Genomic DNA, 18811 nt, shown 5'->3' with positions numbered 1-18811 from the left:
CACTTTCATTATCTTCAAGTGATTTTTTAGTTGCTTCTTGATTTTCACTTGCATTGTTTTCAATTGACATTTGCTCTTAGTATTTTCTAATATCAATATCATCTTCATCATCTTTATTAGAAAATGGATTAAACGCATCAAACACAACATGAAAAGACTCAATAACAGTTAAAGTTCTTTTTATTGAAAACCCTATATGCTTTGCTATTTAATGCATATCCTAGGAAGATGCCTTCATCAGATTTAGGGTCAAATTTTCATAGATGCTCATTATCCCTAAGCACAAAGTATTTAGAACCAAACACATGAAAATAGGAAATATTAGGCTTATGGTTGTTCCATAATTCATAAGGTGTTTTATTAATTGATGGTCTAATCCACACCCTATTCATAACATAGCATGCAGTAGTAATAGCCTCAGCCCAAAAATATTTAGGTAAGTTATGCTCATTCAACATAGTTCTACCCATTTCTTGCAGTGACCTATTCTTTCTTTCTACTACACCATTTTGTTGAGGTGTCCTAGGTGCAGAGAAGTTATGTGATATGCCCTCTAAGTCACAATATTTTTCTATGCATTAATTTTTGAATTCTGTGCCTCTATCACTTTTTATTGAGTGATTTTATATCCTTTTTCATTTTGAATTCCCCTACAAAGTTTGGTGAATTGTTCACATGATTTATTTTTATGTGTAAGAAACAACACCCATGTGAATCTAAAAAAGTCATCCACAATTACAAAAGCATAAGATTTACCACCAAGACTTTGCACAGAATTAGGACCAAATAGATCTAGATGAAGCATCTCCAAAGGTCTAGTAGTAGATATAAATTTCTTTTTCTTAAAACTAGATTTTGTTTACTTACCCATTTGACATGCATCACATATTTTATCCTTTACAAAGGACATCTTAGGCGAGCCTTTAACTAGCTCTTTTCTAACAAGTTTAGACAGTAAATCCAAGCTAGCATGTCCTTAACACCTATGCCATAACCAACTAGTTTCATTTATAGCAAAAAAACATGTTACTTGTTGTGAAGCTAGATTATCAAGAGAGGTAGTATAAACATTTTCATGTCTATCAGGAGTAAAAAGTACTTTTTGATTTGTTTTATTTTCTACTATGCATTTGTCATTTTCAAAAGATACTTTATATCCAATGTCACATAACTGACTTATGCTAAGTAGATTATGCTTCCGTCCATCAACCAGTAAAACATTATCAATAGTAAGAGATGAATCCTTACCAACCTTACTTACCCCGATGATGCGTCCTTTGGCACTGTCCCCAAATGTTACGTAGCCTCCATCCTTGGGAACAATTGATGTGAATTTGCTCTTGTCGCCGGTCATGTGCCGTGACCATCCACTATCTAAGTACCATCTGTCCTTGGAGGAGGACGATCTTAGGCATACATGCAAAGTAGCTAAATGACTAATGCTGGTCCCCAAATTTTTTTGGGTCCACGGGGGTTAGTAGCAGGATCTCCCTTAACTACCCATACCTTCCTAATTCTAGCATGCTTATTTCTAAGTGAGCAATCAAATTGAATGTGACCAATCTGTTTACATTTAAAACATTTCAATCTACACTTAGGTTTTTTAGGAGGAATATGAGATTTTGATTCACGTGTAAAATTTCCTGAGTAAAGATTAGGTTGTCTTACATTTTCAATATCGTTAAAACCAAGACCCACTTTACTTGAGGAGTTTCTTTGGGCACTAAGTAATTTTTCAAAATTTTCTTTACCCTTAGTGAATTTAAAAATGATTTTAGAGCTATCCTCCAATTTCCTCTCAAGCTCAACAATAGTAGCATCATTTTCTTTTAAAATGGAGGTATGAGAAGTTTTTGCAACATTAAACAATTTTAACCAATTCTCAAATTTCTTTTTCAAATCCTCATTTTCTTTGGTCATTTTGCCTAATAATTTAGATACACGAATGTAGTCAAGTTGTAACTCTCTAAAAGTAGGCATGCAGTCAGAATTAGAATCAGATGAATAAAATGAAGATAATGATCTAGAGGACAATACCTCATCTTCGTGTGCCATTAAGCACAGATTAGCGACCTCCGTGTCACTATGATCTGTGTCCAAGTCGTTGCTGCTGTATTTGTCCCATGAAGTGCTCGCCTTCATAGCTTTCTTTTTTTGCTTGGATTCCTTTTTAAGCAATGGGCAATCTGGTTTGGTGTGCCCTATTTTATTGCAGTTATGACATGTGGGAGCATTTGAATTTTATTTTCTTTTGCTAGGCTCTCCCTTTTCAGTATTAGATTCCTTGTAATTTTTGAATGACTTTCTGTTTTTCCTGAAAAATCTGCTAAACTTTTTGGTTAGCATAGCCATATACTCATCAGTTTCAGATTCACTGCACTCACTAGATATGGTTGTGGAGGTTTTTAAAGCAGTAACTTTCTTAGCCCTGTTGTGCTCATTAAGCCTTTTATTTATGGACAATTCATAAGTAATCAAGGAACCTATCAGTTCATCTAAGGTTATGGCCTTAAGGTCTCTACCCTTAGCAATGGTCGTAGCCTTGGCTTCCCAAATAGGAGGTAAGCCTCTAAGGATCTTCCTAATCATCTCATATGTGGGATAGGTCTTTCCTAATGCATGTAGTGAGTTTATGATATGTGTGAATCTAGTGTACATGCTCTGAATGGAATCACCTACATTCATCCTAAAAGCCTCATACTTATTGGTCAACATATCTATCTTACCGTCTTTCACATCTCTAGTACCCTCATATATGACTTCTAACTTATGTCATATTTCTTTTGCAATAGAACATGCCATAATCCTATTAAATTCATTTACATCAAGACTACATTATAAAATATTCATGGCAATGACATTAAGACTAACAGCTTTCAAATCATCATCATCATATTCATCCTCAGTCTTAGGAACCCTAGTTGCACCCTTAGTTTTCTTAGGAATATAGTTTCCCTAAGAGACGATCCTCCACACCTTCCAATCAGTATTCTGAAGGTAGATGCGTATCCTCTGTTTCCAGAAGGTGTAATTAACACCATTGAAAACAGGAGGTCGTGTGAAAGATGGTCCCTCAGGGAAAGGGGTCACAGAGCTATAAGCCATATTTGATCTTTTTACAAAATAACAACTAGTTTACGCTACATGGTTCTGATACCAATTGTTAGCTTTACCGTGATCCCAAGAGGGTGGGTGAATAGGTATTTTTAAAATTTAATACCTAGGTATTCCTCCTAATAGTAGTATGTTCACAATCCTATGGTCAATCTAGTGCAAGCAATATAAATATAACAGGAATTAAATGAAGCGATTTAATTAACAGAACATGCATCAGAAAAACAATAAAGTAAAAGTGACACATAGAAATGTTATCGAGGTTCGGCCAATTTGCCTACGTCCCCGCCTTGGCTAACAAGCACAAGGATTATCACTATCACTTGCTCACTCAACCGGGTGGAGCGGCACCTATACAAACCAGGTCAATTAGCACAGGACTGACCTCAACCTTTACACCAATCCCCACCGGACTAGATTACCGCCCCCTCAGGTCACGCCTGGAATCACTCAGATTTACAATCAAATGGTACAATGAAATTGTGCTTTCACGTAAAGCAAATTTCTACCCAAGTAATGCACTCAATCACAAACATATCAGTCACATGAATATAGTGTAAGCTCAGTGATGTGTGTCTTACTTAATCAATACTCAACACAGTATAGTCAATATGAAGTTCAAGAGTATTCAACACAAAACAATCAGTATGATGCTCAAGAATAATCAACACAAGCAATGACTTGGAATCTACATAGAATGTTTAAGCAATACAACAATATTCCAAGTATACTATGCAGATAATCAAACTAGTTTCAAAAAGATTTTCTTCAATGAAATGAGCACAAGTTAGTTTGAAAAGGTTGCTTGCTTGTTTAAAAAAAAAAATTTATGCACACCAAAATCAAAGCTATTAGATACTTACAATGAAGTGCAAATATCCAAAGCTTTATAGGTTTAGTCCTACACAAGATTTATAAATGAAAAATATGTGGGATAAACCTAAACTATACTCCCAACAAAATAAATCTCAAGCACTCACAAACAATGGGAGTATAAGCTTTGAGCAACAAATAGACAAACACAAATGGAACTCTCACAATCTTAGATTTGATCAAAGGATGCAAGTTTAAGAGTTTTGGGGCAAGAATTTGATTTTCAGGTGAGAGATAATTTTTTTTGCTAATCAGGTTGCTAATCTCTCTTTAATTATGCAAATGAAAGCCTATTTATAGGCAAGTAAAAATTTATAGTTGTTCGGGACATAATGGGGATAATTAAGAAAGTTCCAAACAATTAAAATTCACTTAGCTCGTATAAACTTAGTTTTACCACGGTTAAACTATTTTTAACCGGATGAAGTTTGGGTGGCTGAACCTGAGTTCGGTCGCCCGACAAGATACAACTTAAAAAGATGTTCAAAGAAGTTCGATCGCCCATGTCTTAGTTCAGCAACTCGAATTAAAGTCAATAGCAAAACTACGTGACTTCGAGTGCCTGATATACTATTCGGGTGCCCGAAATCTTGAGTTCGGTCACCTGAGTTAGTTTTTAAACTGAAATGCTCGGTCACCCGAGTTGGTAAGATGTCCCTTTTGAGACGTTCGGGCAGATGAGGAATATGTGAACATTTTTAGCTCGGTCGCCTGGGTTCAGGTCAACATGTTGACCTCCATGGTTCGGTCGTCCGAAGCAGTTTGAACTACTAGGGTTCGGTCGCCCATCCCCTCTGAGTTTGTTTAGATATATTCAATTTAAGCACAATTATTTTACAATCATATTTTATGCAATGTGTGTGGGGAGCCAAGGGTCTTACTATGGTCAAGTTGAGCTCACACTATATGTTGTGTGCATGATGTGTAGGTGATGAGCATATAAGCCATACCCTAGATTACTATTACAGACCTTATTTCAGATATGACTATATATTACAATGTAAATTACAAGGCTTCACGGTCTTCTTGTTTCTTCAAGTGTCATCAAGGAAGTTTGATTTGAATCTACACAAACACTTGGCAAACATCAAATATCAATATTTATCATTATCAAAACTGGGTGTGACATATAAGGTCAATTTTAACCTGCGAGGTTCGGGTGCCCGACTTGAGTTTTGGGTGCCCGAATAGATATAGACAAAAATCTAATTTTCAGTGGTTCGAGTGCTCGAACCGTGAGTCGGCCGGCCAAAAAAAAGTCAGTAGCATATGTTCATTAGTTCCGGTGCCCGGCTACAAATTCAGTTAGCCGGACTAACCAATTCGGTCGTCTGAGCCCATTTTGAACGTGATCTTTCGGGTGCCTAGGTTGTTGAAAAAGAACCTAACATAGGTTCGGGTGCCCGAGGGAGATACACTCAAAAGTGGTTCGGGTGCCCTAACACCAAGTCAACATATTGACTGTTCGGTCCCCCGAACCCTCTCATTGTTCTCAATTAAGTTCATTTTTAGCCTGAATTGATTCCCCTGATATGATAAGTGATGTTGGGGAATTGTGTACTAAATGTAGGTACCTAAGGTCCAACTAAGGTCTGTCGTAAGCATACTTACCTACCATGCATGATGCAAATTATTACAAGCCATAGGAGTGCACAGTCCATAATTAAATTTACATCCGAGAATGAAGAAATGAAATAACAATTACAAGGACAACATATATTTCTTCATTCATTGGCACGAACATCGTATGCCATTATGGTATGTCTTTTAGTCCGAAAGCACGCACAAGGTGAACCTGCATGCAAGCCTTAGTACAATCATCAAATACCAAGAGTATTTGTCATAATCAAAACTGGATGTGACCTATCAGGTTAACAATTATTATTATTTTTCGAGTCTCTACACATTCCTAAGTCACACCCAAAATTTTCAATTTCTTGTTAATTCTATACATTTATCCATTTATTTGTTTTGCTTAATTTTTTTAAAAGAGTAAATAAAATTAAATTAAATTTGGGGATAATTTTTAGTTAATTAGGTACCATTTGTAAAACGAATGTGTAGGGGTGCAAATATCTTTCCCTCACATAACCAAACTTTTAATCCCAATCCTGATATACACAGGCTCAAACTATTGGTTCCTTGGCCTATGTTTAATTTAGTAACCAATTAAATGAGTAGTAATTAAGTGTTCTAACCGCACAAAAGAAAAATAGGTTAGTGACGACTCCAAATTTTAAAATTTTTAAAAATTATATATTTTATTCCCTCCCTCCCCCGGGGCACACATGTGTGTGTGTATCCACCGTGGGTTGGTTTTAGTGTATATTATTATATATCACCATGATTGAATTCTAAAAGTTATTATTATTTTAAAAGACATCAATCAAGGAAAGCAAGCTAGAAGATGCAACAAATTAATTTCTTCTAAAAGTTTTAAACAAATACTTATTGACGGAAGAAACATATAATTTTATCAATGCAGACAAAATTGAACATCGAGTAAAAATTTTCCAACTTTAAAGCCAACATCCAAGATCAGTCCCATTGGCTTTATTAATAATTAACAACATCAACTACGCTACTTTCATACGCGCGCGTGCGTTTTGCGATCAGCTGCTAATCCCCCGCACCCGCAGACCTCCCTGCTTTCAGACATGCAAGAGTTTCTCGGTTGCGGCGCGTGGCTTGTACATAGCTTCCAAGGGCCGCGCCATGGGCATGGTAATCCCACTTCCTTCCGTCAGGTCCACCTTCTCCGGGCCAACCCTCTTCCAATCAAAGCATTGAATGAACACGGCCAGTGTCAGCCCCATCACCTTCCTTGCCAAGCTAGCCCCTGGGCAAATCCGCCTCCCGGCGCTGAATGGAATCATCACGTTCACGCGCCGCTCGCCTTCCTTACCCTCAAACCGTTCCGGTACGAAGTCCCTCGGGCGATCCCACAGCTTTGGGTCCCTGTGAATTGCCCATAAGTTGGTCAGCAGCATGGTCCCGCGTGGCACGTCGTAGCCGGCCACGGTGCAGTCGGCGGACGCTTCGTGCGGCAGCGCAAGGGGTAGCGCCGGGTACAGCCGGATGGTCTCGTTGATTATGTTCTGGAGGTAGGCCAGCTTGGGCAGGTCTTGCTCCTCCACCACGCGGTCTAGTCCGACGTGAGTTTCTATTTCGGCTTTGGCCTTCTGTATGGCTTCTGGGTGGTTGAGAAGGAGTCCCATCGCCCATTCCATGCTTGTGGACGAAGTTTCAGTTGCTGCCGTGAGCATTGTCTGCGATGCATGAACATGATTTTGTAAATGAAAGTGAGTTTGGAATTGATTCCATGCCTCGATGAATTCCTCTCCGCCGCCGCCCCCACCCCGGTTTTTTTTTTTTTTTTCTGTTGTTGTTTTAAGAAAACTTAAGAGTCGAGTTGAATTATGGTGTATAACTGTATATAGTCAAAAGCTAGGTCGTGACTGATTGGCGTGCACGGTGAATTAACGATGTACAAATGCATGCGACTGTTGGAAGTTGGCACGCTGCACCGTGAACAGTCGCAATATTTAAGACCATCAAAAAGAGCCATGGTCAAGTATGAGTCAAGATTAAATTCCCCTGCGGTCAAAAATCTTTTTCTTTGTTTAATCACCAAGGACCCCTAAAAAAAGGAATAAAATTAAAATAAGGGAAAAGGTTCTTCTCCTTTCAAGTAAATTTTATTAGGCAGCCATCAAAAATTGTTTGCTTCTCTGAATTATATGCATATTTATTTAATCATTTTAAGCCAATCAAACAGTTCATTTTTTTTTATTTTTTATAAAATGGAATATTGGTTAATATATAAAAACTGTTTTCAATTTGTCATATTTTATAGTTACAATATTTTTTTTATTAAGATTACACACATCTTACTTGACTTAATTAGATTCATTTTGACATTTTAAATAATAATATTTACTTTCTTCACGTTAAAAGGTTTAATGAAAAATAATGACAAAAAAATAATGATTTATATATTAATAAGGAAGACTAATTATTTGACACAATAACAAGACATAATTAATATAAGTTAAGTTATGTAAAATAGTTTTAAATTATATTATTTTACCCAAAATTTTATTTTACTAATTAATTTATTTTTGCTTTTACACTTATTTTATATATATATATATATATATATATATATATATATGCAAATTATGAATTTAATCAAGACGAGCAGTCCTGCACATACTCACCAGTACAATACCCTTGATGATTTGGTCGGTGTACAGCTCTGGTTCAACCTCTTGCAACTGCAGCATCTCATCAATCAAAGTCCTCTTCTTCTTCATCCCGTGGCCTCCCGCAGCATCATCATTCGAGGATGCCCCTGACTTGCTCCTCACTCTCCTCTGCTCCTCAATAAGAGACACGAAAAACGCGTCCATCTTCTTCATCGCCCTCTTCATCCCCTTCTCCACCCCTTTAAAATCGAACCACCGCATGATCGGCAAGTAGTCCCCCAGCATGGAATTCCCATGTAGCACCGTGTACTCCTTGAAGATCCTCTGGAACTCCCTCGCCTCCTCTATGTCCGCCACGTCCCTCCCGAAGTACCGCTTCCCCGTGATGGTCGCCAGGATGCCGTTGAACGCCAGCTCCGTCAGCTTCGTCTTCACATCCACCTTCGTCCACCCCGCGCCGGGGGAGCTCTCCCACAGCTGCTTCGTCAGCAGCATCACCTCCTCCTCCCGGATACCGGAGAACATGGCAACGCGATACGCCGACAGTATCTCCACCGTGATGAGGCGGCGGAGGCTGCGCCAGTGGTCGCCGTATGTGGCGAGAGGCACGGTCGTGGAGTTGTACTGGAGGTGTTCGCCGGCGAGCAGGTGAGGGCGGCTGGCGAAGACGATGTCGTTTTTGGTGAAACATTCTTGGGCAATGGAGAGGGAGGAAACCACGAGGACCTTCCGGTTCCCGAGTTGGAGGAACAAAACGGGGCCGTATTGCTGAGAGACCTCGTCGAGGGCACGGAAGACGGGGTCCCTGAGGAGGTGGAGATGGCCGATCACCGGAAGTGCGCGAGGGCCGGGTGGGAGATTTTTGGGCTTACGCTGTCTGGGCAAGTTTACGAATTTGTAAACGAAAAGAAAGAAGGAAAGGAGGAAGGTAACGTGCAACAATTCTATTTCTGCCATTGTTTCTATATAGCTAGTGGCTAGATCGAGCTATGGAGAAAGTGTATTGTTTGTGGAGGGTTATGGGTTGGGTACGTGGGTATATTTATATAGAGCACTTGGCGGAATAGAAAAAAATAGAAAGTTCAGCCAATTTGGAAACTGCGGAGAGCGTGGCGTAATAGGCAAAAAAAAAAAAAAATGGTTTAGCCAATTTTGAAATTGCGGAGAGCCAATTTTGAAATTGCGGAGAGGGTGGGGTCATTAGTAACTATGAAGGAAGGGGGAACCCATCTCGGGATAAAATATCTTATGATTTTTTTTTTTGGATACGCTCCGGGTGTCCACGTTCGTTTTGACGGTCTGCAACTAATCCTGCGCCCCGTGCCAGCCGACCCCACTGCCCACGGAGAGGGTAAATTTTAGGAGCCTGCCACAGGAATCGAACCCGGGATGCACTGAATGGCTCACCTCGTGAAAGGAAATCCCAAAGCCTGCCCTGCCAATTGAGCTACCCCTGGGGGTAAATATCCTATGATTTTGAATATAGCTCAGGAGGCGATGTTTGAAGGATGAAATTACGCTTGGGTGGCGGCGGCCGCGCTCAGTCACCGTTGTGACACTTTAGATACTATGATGCGATATTGAATTCAAAATAAAAGTTACTTATATATATATATATATATAAAATTTTATAATTATATATATAATAACAAAGTTTTTTTTTTTGTTGGGTTACTTTAAACTAGCAGCACAACATTCCTAAATAGCATACTTATGTAAGGATATATATGGATTAATAAACATAATTATGAAAATATATTTTTCTTTTATGTTTTCTTCTGTAATTAAAATATTATCATTCTCGTCTTTTATATATTTTACGTTACGTAAATATTTGCATCTTCTTTTTCTAATATTTACGAATTTAATTATAAATGTTTTTTTAATGTCTAATCTAGTAAATAAATATCATAAGTTCAATACTTAGTTTCAGTAATGACATTTTTTGCATTTTTTTTTCCTTTTTATACTTTTCAAGATTTTAATATCCTACAACTTTTGTATAATTTATACTAATATTTTTTTGTCTTAACAACTTTTTGGACTTCTTAATCTTACTACTAATTTTCTTGGCTACCTTGAGTATCTTCTTTTGGACTTCCTTAAAATCTTTTTTACTTCTTTATGATAGATTTAGCCACCCTATTCCAAACTATAATTGCATCTACCTTACCTTTTATTACCCAATCACGCTCTTTGAATTTTACTATATTTTTTCCCTTCAAACTACACCATCAAGTCCTCTTTGTTGATTTATATTACTCTTTCTCTTCTATTTTTTGGTATATATGTACTAGGACTGTACGCTGTGTTGTCAAACTTTCACCTCAGATGATGTTACATTCCTTACAATATTGACTATCATCTTTTTTAGTTAAGAAGAAATATATTTGACTTTTAATATAATAATTTTTAAAAATTATTAACCCTATGTTTGGAGAATAAAATATAATATAAAATTATATTAAAATTTGTTCAAATGCACCCAACTTTAAATCTAGGGTCTAAAACCTATATTGCCTAGTGCAATGAAAGTGTTCTTTCTCTTTTATAAAGTAAGTATTCAATATAATCAAATTGTAAGACATGACAATCTAAAATGGTATCTCCAGCTTCATTTTTATCTGCATGCCTCCATGTTTCTTTTCACAACCTATATAATTCTTTCCAATGTGCCCATTCAAATAAGCTTTTATGAATGTATTTTTAGAGCATTGTAAAATACTATCCACATCTCCCTGATTTGATTGCGCATAGGGGGCAGGGTCTGAAGGGCTCATCCAAAACTAGCGTTCTGGGTCATTAAAAAAAGACAGATACCTCCATTGAGGTTTGGTAGAAAGACAGAGACCTCTATTGAGGTTTCAAAAATATCAGAAACCTCTCATTAGGTTTTAAAAATGTTTCAAATCCCTTTTGAGTGTTGACTCTATGAGTTTGTTGACCTTATAGGTCACGTCCGATTTTGATAATGATAAATATTCCTGTATTTAATGAATATCTAGTTCATATGCAGGTCTATATTAGTAGACACATTGATCACATGTGAAAGCTTAAAGCTTGAAGATCAATTCAAAATTTTTCAGTTGTAATATATATTTTCAGTAGGGAAATTGGTCTGTAATAGTAATTAGGATATTTGGTTTGTAAAAAGCACACACAACACATGCATGGTTTATTTTGTAAGTTCAAACCAAATACGAACTAAAAATGACCGTAGAAAGACCTTAGGGTTTGCTAGTCAATTGACACCAGACTTTTTCGGTGTCTAAATTTTGGACATAAATGACCTTACGACACACATATTTGTACATATGTTTGTTAGACACTTGAATAGGGTTTGTATGTTTCAAGACTGGATCGAAATGCACACATTGTGCACTTTCGATCGACCGGCCAAGACAGTTCATTTTGGCCTGGTCGACCAAAACAGGCCTGGGTCAATAGTTGACCAGAGCCCTAGTCGACTGAACCAATGCAGTTCAAAACTCCTGGTCGACCGAAACCCTCTCTAGTCAACATATTGACCATTTGGTCAACTGGGCAAAAATTGTACACCAACTACCTAGTCGACCAAGGGTCCTCGGGAAAAATCCTAGCGGTCTGGTCGACCAAACTAGCCAGTTCAAATTTGCTCGGTCGACCAAATCTCGGTAAAATAGGAAAATCGCCTTTGGAAAGGCACTTTCGGTCGACCAACCATTTAGTTCAAAATCCTCCTAGTCGACCGAACCATATGAAATCTGGTCAACCGAAACCTTTCTAGTCGACCGGACCTCTGGGGTTGCTCCTCATTTTTTACCGCAATTAATATTTTTAAACAAGGTTAAAATGTTTAAAATGTCATTAAACTTTTCCAACAATCCCTAATAGGTCCCTAACGGTCAAAAATCATGGTATGTCTATATATACTTTTTCATTTGGGAAAATTGTTATTGATTAGCAAAAACAAAAATCCAAATTTCTCTCTCAAGCTAAATACTTCCTACTGCTCATACTATTTCCAAATCCACTCAAACTTACCTTCATCACTTCTTTGTATCATTTGTAAGCGTACTGAGTGTGTTCATTTAGAGGTTTGCTCTCTCATTTTGTGAGTGCTTGAATCGATTTTTACGAGAGCATAACCTAAGCATTCTTAGGAGGCTTTTCTAATAAGCCTACCCTAAGAAGGCTTGTGGTGAATTTCCGAGTGTTGCATTCTCATTGCAATATCTTTGGAAGTTTGTATTTGTTTTTGACTTGGAAAAACATTTTCAAATTTACTCAAATATCTTGTGGTATTCATATTGACATTGTTGTGAAAAGATATTTGTGTTTGATTTACAAATCTTTGTGGCAATATCTATTCAAGTTTATATTATTTGCTGAATACAAAGATTGCTTAGCTTTGCAAACCAAATATATATACTAGTTGAAATATTTGAAACTTGCATAATATCTTTGTTTGAACATCTTGATTGAGAACACATTGAAATACAAAGACTGCTTGTTGACACTCTCACGTACGTATTACAGTGATAGAAAATACCTTTTGAGAGTTGAACTATCTAGACCACACCGAGCTTACATTTTATATCATCCGTGGTGTTTGTGACTATGCGCATTTGAGGTACAAATCTGCTTTATGTGAAAGCACTCTTATATTGTACCTTTTGATTGTATATCTGAGAGATTCCAGACGTGGCCTAAGGGGGCGGTAATCCAGTCCGGTAAGAATTGGTGTAAAGGTTAAGGTCATCCCTGTGCTAATTAACCTGATTTGTATAGGTGCCAATCCACCCGTTTAAGTGAGCAAGTTATTGTGATAATCCTTGTGCTGGTTAGCCAAGATGGGGATGTAACACCCCGACCCCGAGGGACCTGGAATATTAACTTTTTACTACTCATTTACAGCGTAAGCAAAATAAACTCAATTTTTATTAAACCAGAGCACTAATTATCCATATTACAATCACTTAGTTTAAAAAAAGAAAATTACATAAGCATAAATATCTGGCATCATACTAATATTTCTAATAAATCTTTATTTTTCTAATCTCCACCCGCATGCTTGCTAAACCTGATTTCCGACATGCCCTTCAGAGTTATCTGAAATAAAAATATGATTGGAGTGAGACGACGCTCAGTAAGTAAATAAGATTATTATTAGTGTGTGGCAAAAATGAGCTTTTTAAAAATTTCGTAAAGCAATATTTAACATTATAACTTCAAAACTGTCCCTAGAATAAATACAAATTTAAAAATTTCTACATAAAACTTTTACTATCAACTATAACAGTAAAATTTTATAATCATATACTATAACTGTTAAATTAAATTTTTAACTTTAAAACTCTAAAAATATTTAATGATAAATATACATATACTTTTCCTTATACGTTTTCCTTAGATCGTCATTTAAACATCAAAATGATCCTTTTCACGTAAATTTACATTTTTCCTTCAAATCATCAATAACTTTGTACACGTAATTAAATATGTATAAATATATATTATAAAAACCACCCTTAGGCCTGTTTGCCGTAAGTCATGTTTACCCCCATGACTGAGTTGTGCGATCTGAAAACTGGACTTAGCTGGCTAGCCAACCAAACTAAATCAACGTACGTAAACTTTAAGTGAGATTTTCCTTATTAAGTCCTGGTCCGGAACTAGGTGTGCACTCAGGAGAAATCCACTAACATAAATAACCATTCTGTAAACAGTGTGGGTGCACTCTGATCCGTATAAACTTTAAGCTGCGGTACCGAACATCTGTAACTTTGAACTTTCATTACCATAAGGGGTTTTAAAATCATCTTATTATAATTTATGCAATTTAAAATAATATCGTAAAAATCTCATCTTTACTCATATTTTTATAAAAAAATGTAACGTAAAAATAAACTCATGCCACACAATTTTTGTGTTAAAAATATATATAATTTTATTTTTGAATAGAAATAAATGCTGAAAATTTACCCGAGGGGATTAGAACATTTCTTAATCCAAAAATAAATGCAAGTATATTAAAGATATAACTGGTATAATTAAATACGCGTAAAAATAAACTCATGGAAATTTTGTGGAACTAATTAACATAATTGAAATTTACTTATAAAATAAACTCGGGTATGAATTTCAAATAACAAAAACTAACATAATCAAAATTTACTTACCTTCTTCCTTACGAACACTGTAACTATCTCTAAGAAATGAGATCGGAAAAAGTGGGTGATTGAGAACTTACTCAAAAATTCTCTCTCCACCACAATTTCTTTCACTCACTAATTCTTCTCTTCCTTGGAAAATTGTTGTGAAAAATGAAGGTTGAGAGCTCCCTATTTATAGGAAAATTTTGGGGAAGAAATTGAATTTATAAAAGTATAGGGAGATAGGTGAAATTATAATTTTTTTAAAATTAAAGAATGGGCAAGGGATGGGCAAGGTATGAGTTGAGTATGGGATGGGGATGGAGGCCATGTAGGAGTGCTTGCCACCATTCCCATTAAATAAATTTTTAATTAACTACTTACCTAATTAATTAATCAATTAGTTAATTAATTATTTTATTATTTTATTATTTTTCTTAATTATTATTTATCATTGTTATTACTTTTAAACTATTTTTAGTATTTCCTTATTTTATTGTTTATATTTGAACAAAAAATTAATTTAAATTTTGAAAACTCATGTGGACCCCACATGGTCTTGTGGGCCCCACACAACTTCGAGACCCGAATGGATCCTACGTAACTCGAATAACTCTTATACGATTTTATGCATCCTATATAGCTTTGAGACTTGTGTAAACCTCCATACGGCTTTGGGACTCATGTGGGCCCTACACAGTCTTGTGGACCCCGCATAGGATACCTATATTATTATTATTTTATCATATATTTTTACAAATTATATCAGTCAAAACATTATTTTATGTACTTATTTACGTATATAAATAGTGTCTTGTGGCTCCAGGACTCATGTGGACCCCACATAGTCTTGTGGGCCCCACATATGATACCTATATTATTATCTTATTATGTATTTCTACAAATTATGTATGTCAAAACAATATTTTATGTATATATACTTATTTACGTGTACAAACAGTGTCTATTCTATTTATCTTATGAAATTCCATTTTGACCAAGCCGACCTCCAGGGAGCGACTGAGCCACAATGGTCTCTGAGCACTCGCTTAGACAAGGTCTTTCTTAGGCATCAAACATGGAATCAAGGATCCTACAGAAAAACACTTCTGTATTGATATTAACTCAATGATCATTTTTATTATTTTATTATTATTGTACTTTAATCATGTATATATTTTTGGGTCATCACAATCTCCCCTCCTTATAAAGTAGCTTTGTTTAAATTTTGCAGTCTAAAATTGTTAATTTTTCTAAATAAAATCAAGGTTAGTAAAATTTCAGTACTTGGTAAAATTAAGACATCAATCCTTGAGGACGATACTCTACACATCATTATATTATAAAACTACGATACTGTGCACTTGCAGTTTGCACCGGTCAGCGATCTAGTGCTGCTCTCAGCAGCTTGAGAAGTTGGGTGATTTGGTAACATTTTTGAGTAATGAGACAACCAAGAGAAAAGTTGGGAAGAACTAATCTCTTCAAACTAAAATGTGGTTGTTCAAGATGGTAGAAAACTGTGATGCTTAGAGTTTGAGGAGGGCGTACCCTTTTTATAAGGGAATGATCGCATGTTGTGGAAATCGAGAGAGAGCGACGTGTACTGCGAGAATCGAGGGAGAGCGATACGTGTCATAGATATCGAGCAACACATTTTGCACAAATCGAGGGATAACGATGTGTGTCGCGAGAACCGAGAGGAGGTGACGCATGTCACAGATATCGATTAACGCGTTTTGCACAAATCGAGGGATAGCGACATGTGTCGAGGAAATTGAGCAAGCGACACGTATTGCAAAATTTGCAGACTCTATGTTCTTTTTATGTTTTTACATCTTTATTAATACTTTAACTATAATTAATTTCATCCTTATATCACCACTTGGGTGGGTGGCCTAGTGGTAAGGAACCGGCCGCGCATCCATGTGATCGTGGGTTCGAGTCCCCACTATGCCCAAGTGGTCTCATGCCCTGGCCTTGCTTCGGGGGTAAGTGAGCTATAGCCGATGATTTTCACCCATGAGGCCTTTTTTTTTTTTTAACTACAAGAGTACCCTTTATATATAGATTCCATTAACATTATTATTATTATTATTATTATTATTATTATTATTATATGTTGGGCATGTTTAACCAATTGATGATTTGACATTGGTTAGTTATTTAAAGGAAATTAGTTAATTTTTATATTGCTTTCATTAATGAAATTTTTACTATATAAAGTTTTTGTTTTTTTTTTTTATATAAAAATTTAAGTTGTATTAACTTTTATAAATTTATACAAAATTTAAGATTTTGTCAAAATTTGTACTCCTAAATCAAACTTGGATACTTGATGGAAATTGAATATGTAATGGGAAAAAATAGATATACATATTTAACTTGCACATACTAAGGGATTATACATATATATATATATATATATATATATATATTTTGAATTTAAATATAATAAGTAATATTTAAATGATATTTAATTCCTTATATACTAATACAAAATAAAAATTAAAGATTTTGTCAAAATATATATTCCTAAATTAAACTTGAATATTTTGTTGATAACTGAATATGTAATGTAAAAATACATATTCATATCCAACTTATATATGCAAAGAAATTTTGGGTAAATTCAGATTTCATAATAGACCGTTTGTTCATATCTATTTGTATGTGTAGCACTTCTAAATTCAGTAGGGTCTAATGAGCTATTTCTTATATATTTAGTGAAAATAATAACAGAGAAAATAAATAAATCTCGGATATTATTATATTATTATATTTATATATATATAAATTTTAAATTATTAATGCATTTGACAATTAATTATGAATCATCAATATAGGTACGTGTTTCTACAAACATAAATAACATATTTAAATTAATTAACGTGTCTTCAATAATACCACCATTTTCTTAGAGAATTTATGATTATTACCTGTCATTGGGAGCCTTCACGTTAATTTCATTTCCTCCAATGCTACTATCTTTAGGATTCATTCTTAAACAATGATCAAATGTTATTTTAAAATCATAAATCTATTATTAACGTATAATAATATAACAAACTAAAATAAATATTCTAAACTACCCAATCCTACCCAAATCATGTTTTATACGTAAACTTTGGTAAAATTTATATATTAGAGTATGCGGAACTTATATCCTACGCTCTGGTAAAATTATTTTTTAAAGTCTACAGGACCTATAACCTATTGCTCTGATACCAAATGTAACACCCCGACCCCTAGGGACCTGGGATATTAACTTTTTACTACTCATTTACAGCGGAAGCAAAATAAACTCAATTTTTATTAAACCAGAGCACTAATTATCCATATTACAATCACTTATTTTAAAAAAAGAAAATTACATAAGCATAAATATCTGGCATCATACTAATATTTCTAATAAATCTTTATTTTTCTAATCCCCACCCGCATGCTTGCTAAGCCTGATTTTCGACATGCCCTTTAGAGTTATCTGAAATAAAAATATGATTGGAGTGAGACGACGCTCAGTAAGTAAATAAGATTATTATTAGTGTGTGGCAAAAATGAGCTTTTTAAAAATTTCGTAAAGCAATATTTAATATTATAACTTCAAAACTGTCTCTAGAATAAATATAAATTTAAAAATTTTTACATAAAACTTTTACTATCAACTATAATAGTAAAATTTTATAATCATATACTATAACTGTTAAATTAAATTTTTAACTTTAAAACTCTAAAAATATTTAATGATAAATATACATATACTTTTCCTTATACGTTTTCCTTAGATCGTCATTCAAACATCAAAATGATCCTTTTCACGTAAACTTACATTTTTCCTTCAAATCATCAGTAACTTTGTACACGTAATTAAATATGTATAAATATATATTATAAAAACCACCCTTAGGCCTGTTTGCCGTAAGTCATGTTTACCCCCATGACTGGGTTGTACGGTCCGAAGACTGGACTTAACTGGCTGGCCGACCAAACTAAATCAACGTACGTAAACTTTAAGTGAGATTTTCCTTATTAAGTCCTGGTTCGGAACCAGGTGTACACTCAGGAGAAATCCACTAACATAAATAACCACTCTGTAAACAGTGTGGGTGCACTTTGATCCGTATAAACTTTAAGCTGCGGTACCGAACATCTGTAACTTTGAACTTTACCATAAGGGGTTTTAAAATCATCTTATTATAATTTATGCAATTTAAAATAATATTGTAAAAATCTCATCTTTACTCATATTTTTATAAAAAAATGTAACGTAAAAATAAACTCATGCCACACAATTTTTGTGTTAAAAATATATATAATTTTATTTTTGAATAGAAATAAATACTGAAAATTTACCCGAGGGGATTAGAACATTTCTTAACCTAAAAATAGATGCAAGTATATTAAAGATATAATTGGTATAATTAAATACGCGTAAAAATAAACTCATGGAAATTTTGTGGAACTAATTAACATAATTGAAAT

General features: G+C 35.0%; 1 protein-coding gene across 1 annotated transcript; it reads right to left on the bottom strand.

Annotated features, from left to right (window-relative positions):
* Positions 1-6620: 6620 nt before the first annotated feature.
* On the bottom strand, positions 6621-9188 carry LOC131162770 (cytochrome P450 81Q32-like). Its single transcript, XM_058119371.1, has 2 exons — positions 8208-9188; positions 6621-7256 (listed from the first exon to the last, which is right to left on the bottom strand). Exons 1-2 carry the CDS (start codon positions 9150-9152, stop codon positions 6639-6641), a joined length of 1563 nt encoding a protein of 520 aa, XP_057975354.1. The 5' UTR covers positions 9153-9188; the 3' UTR covers positions 6621-6638.
* Positions 9189-18811: the final 9623 nt, after the last annotated feature.

The sequence above is a fragment of the Malania oleifera genome, chromosome 8 (assembly GCF_029873635.1).
Source record: "Malania oleifera isolate guangnan ecotype guangnan chromosome 8, ASM2987363v1, whole genome shotgun sequence".
Taxonomy (NCBI): domain Eukaryota; kingdom Viridiplantae; phylum Streptophyta; class Magnoliopsida; order Santalales; family Ximeniaceae; genus Malania; species Malania oleifera.
The sequence above is the reverse complement of the archived record's forward strand: the minus strand, read 5'-3'. Positions and strand labels throughout refer to the sequence as shown.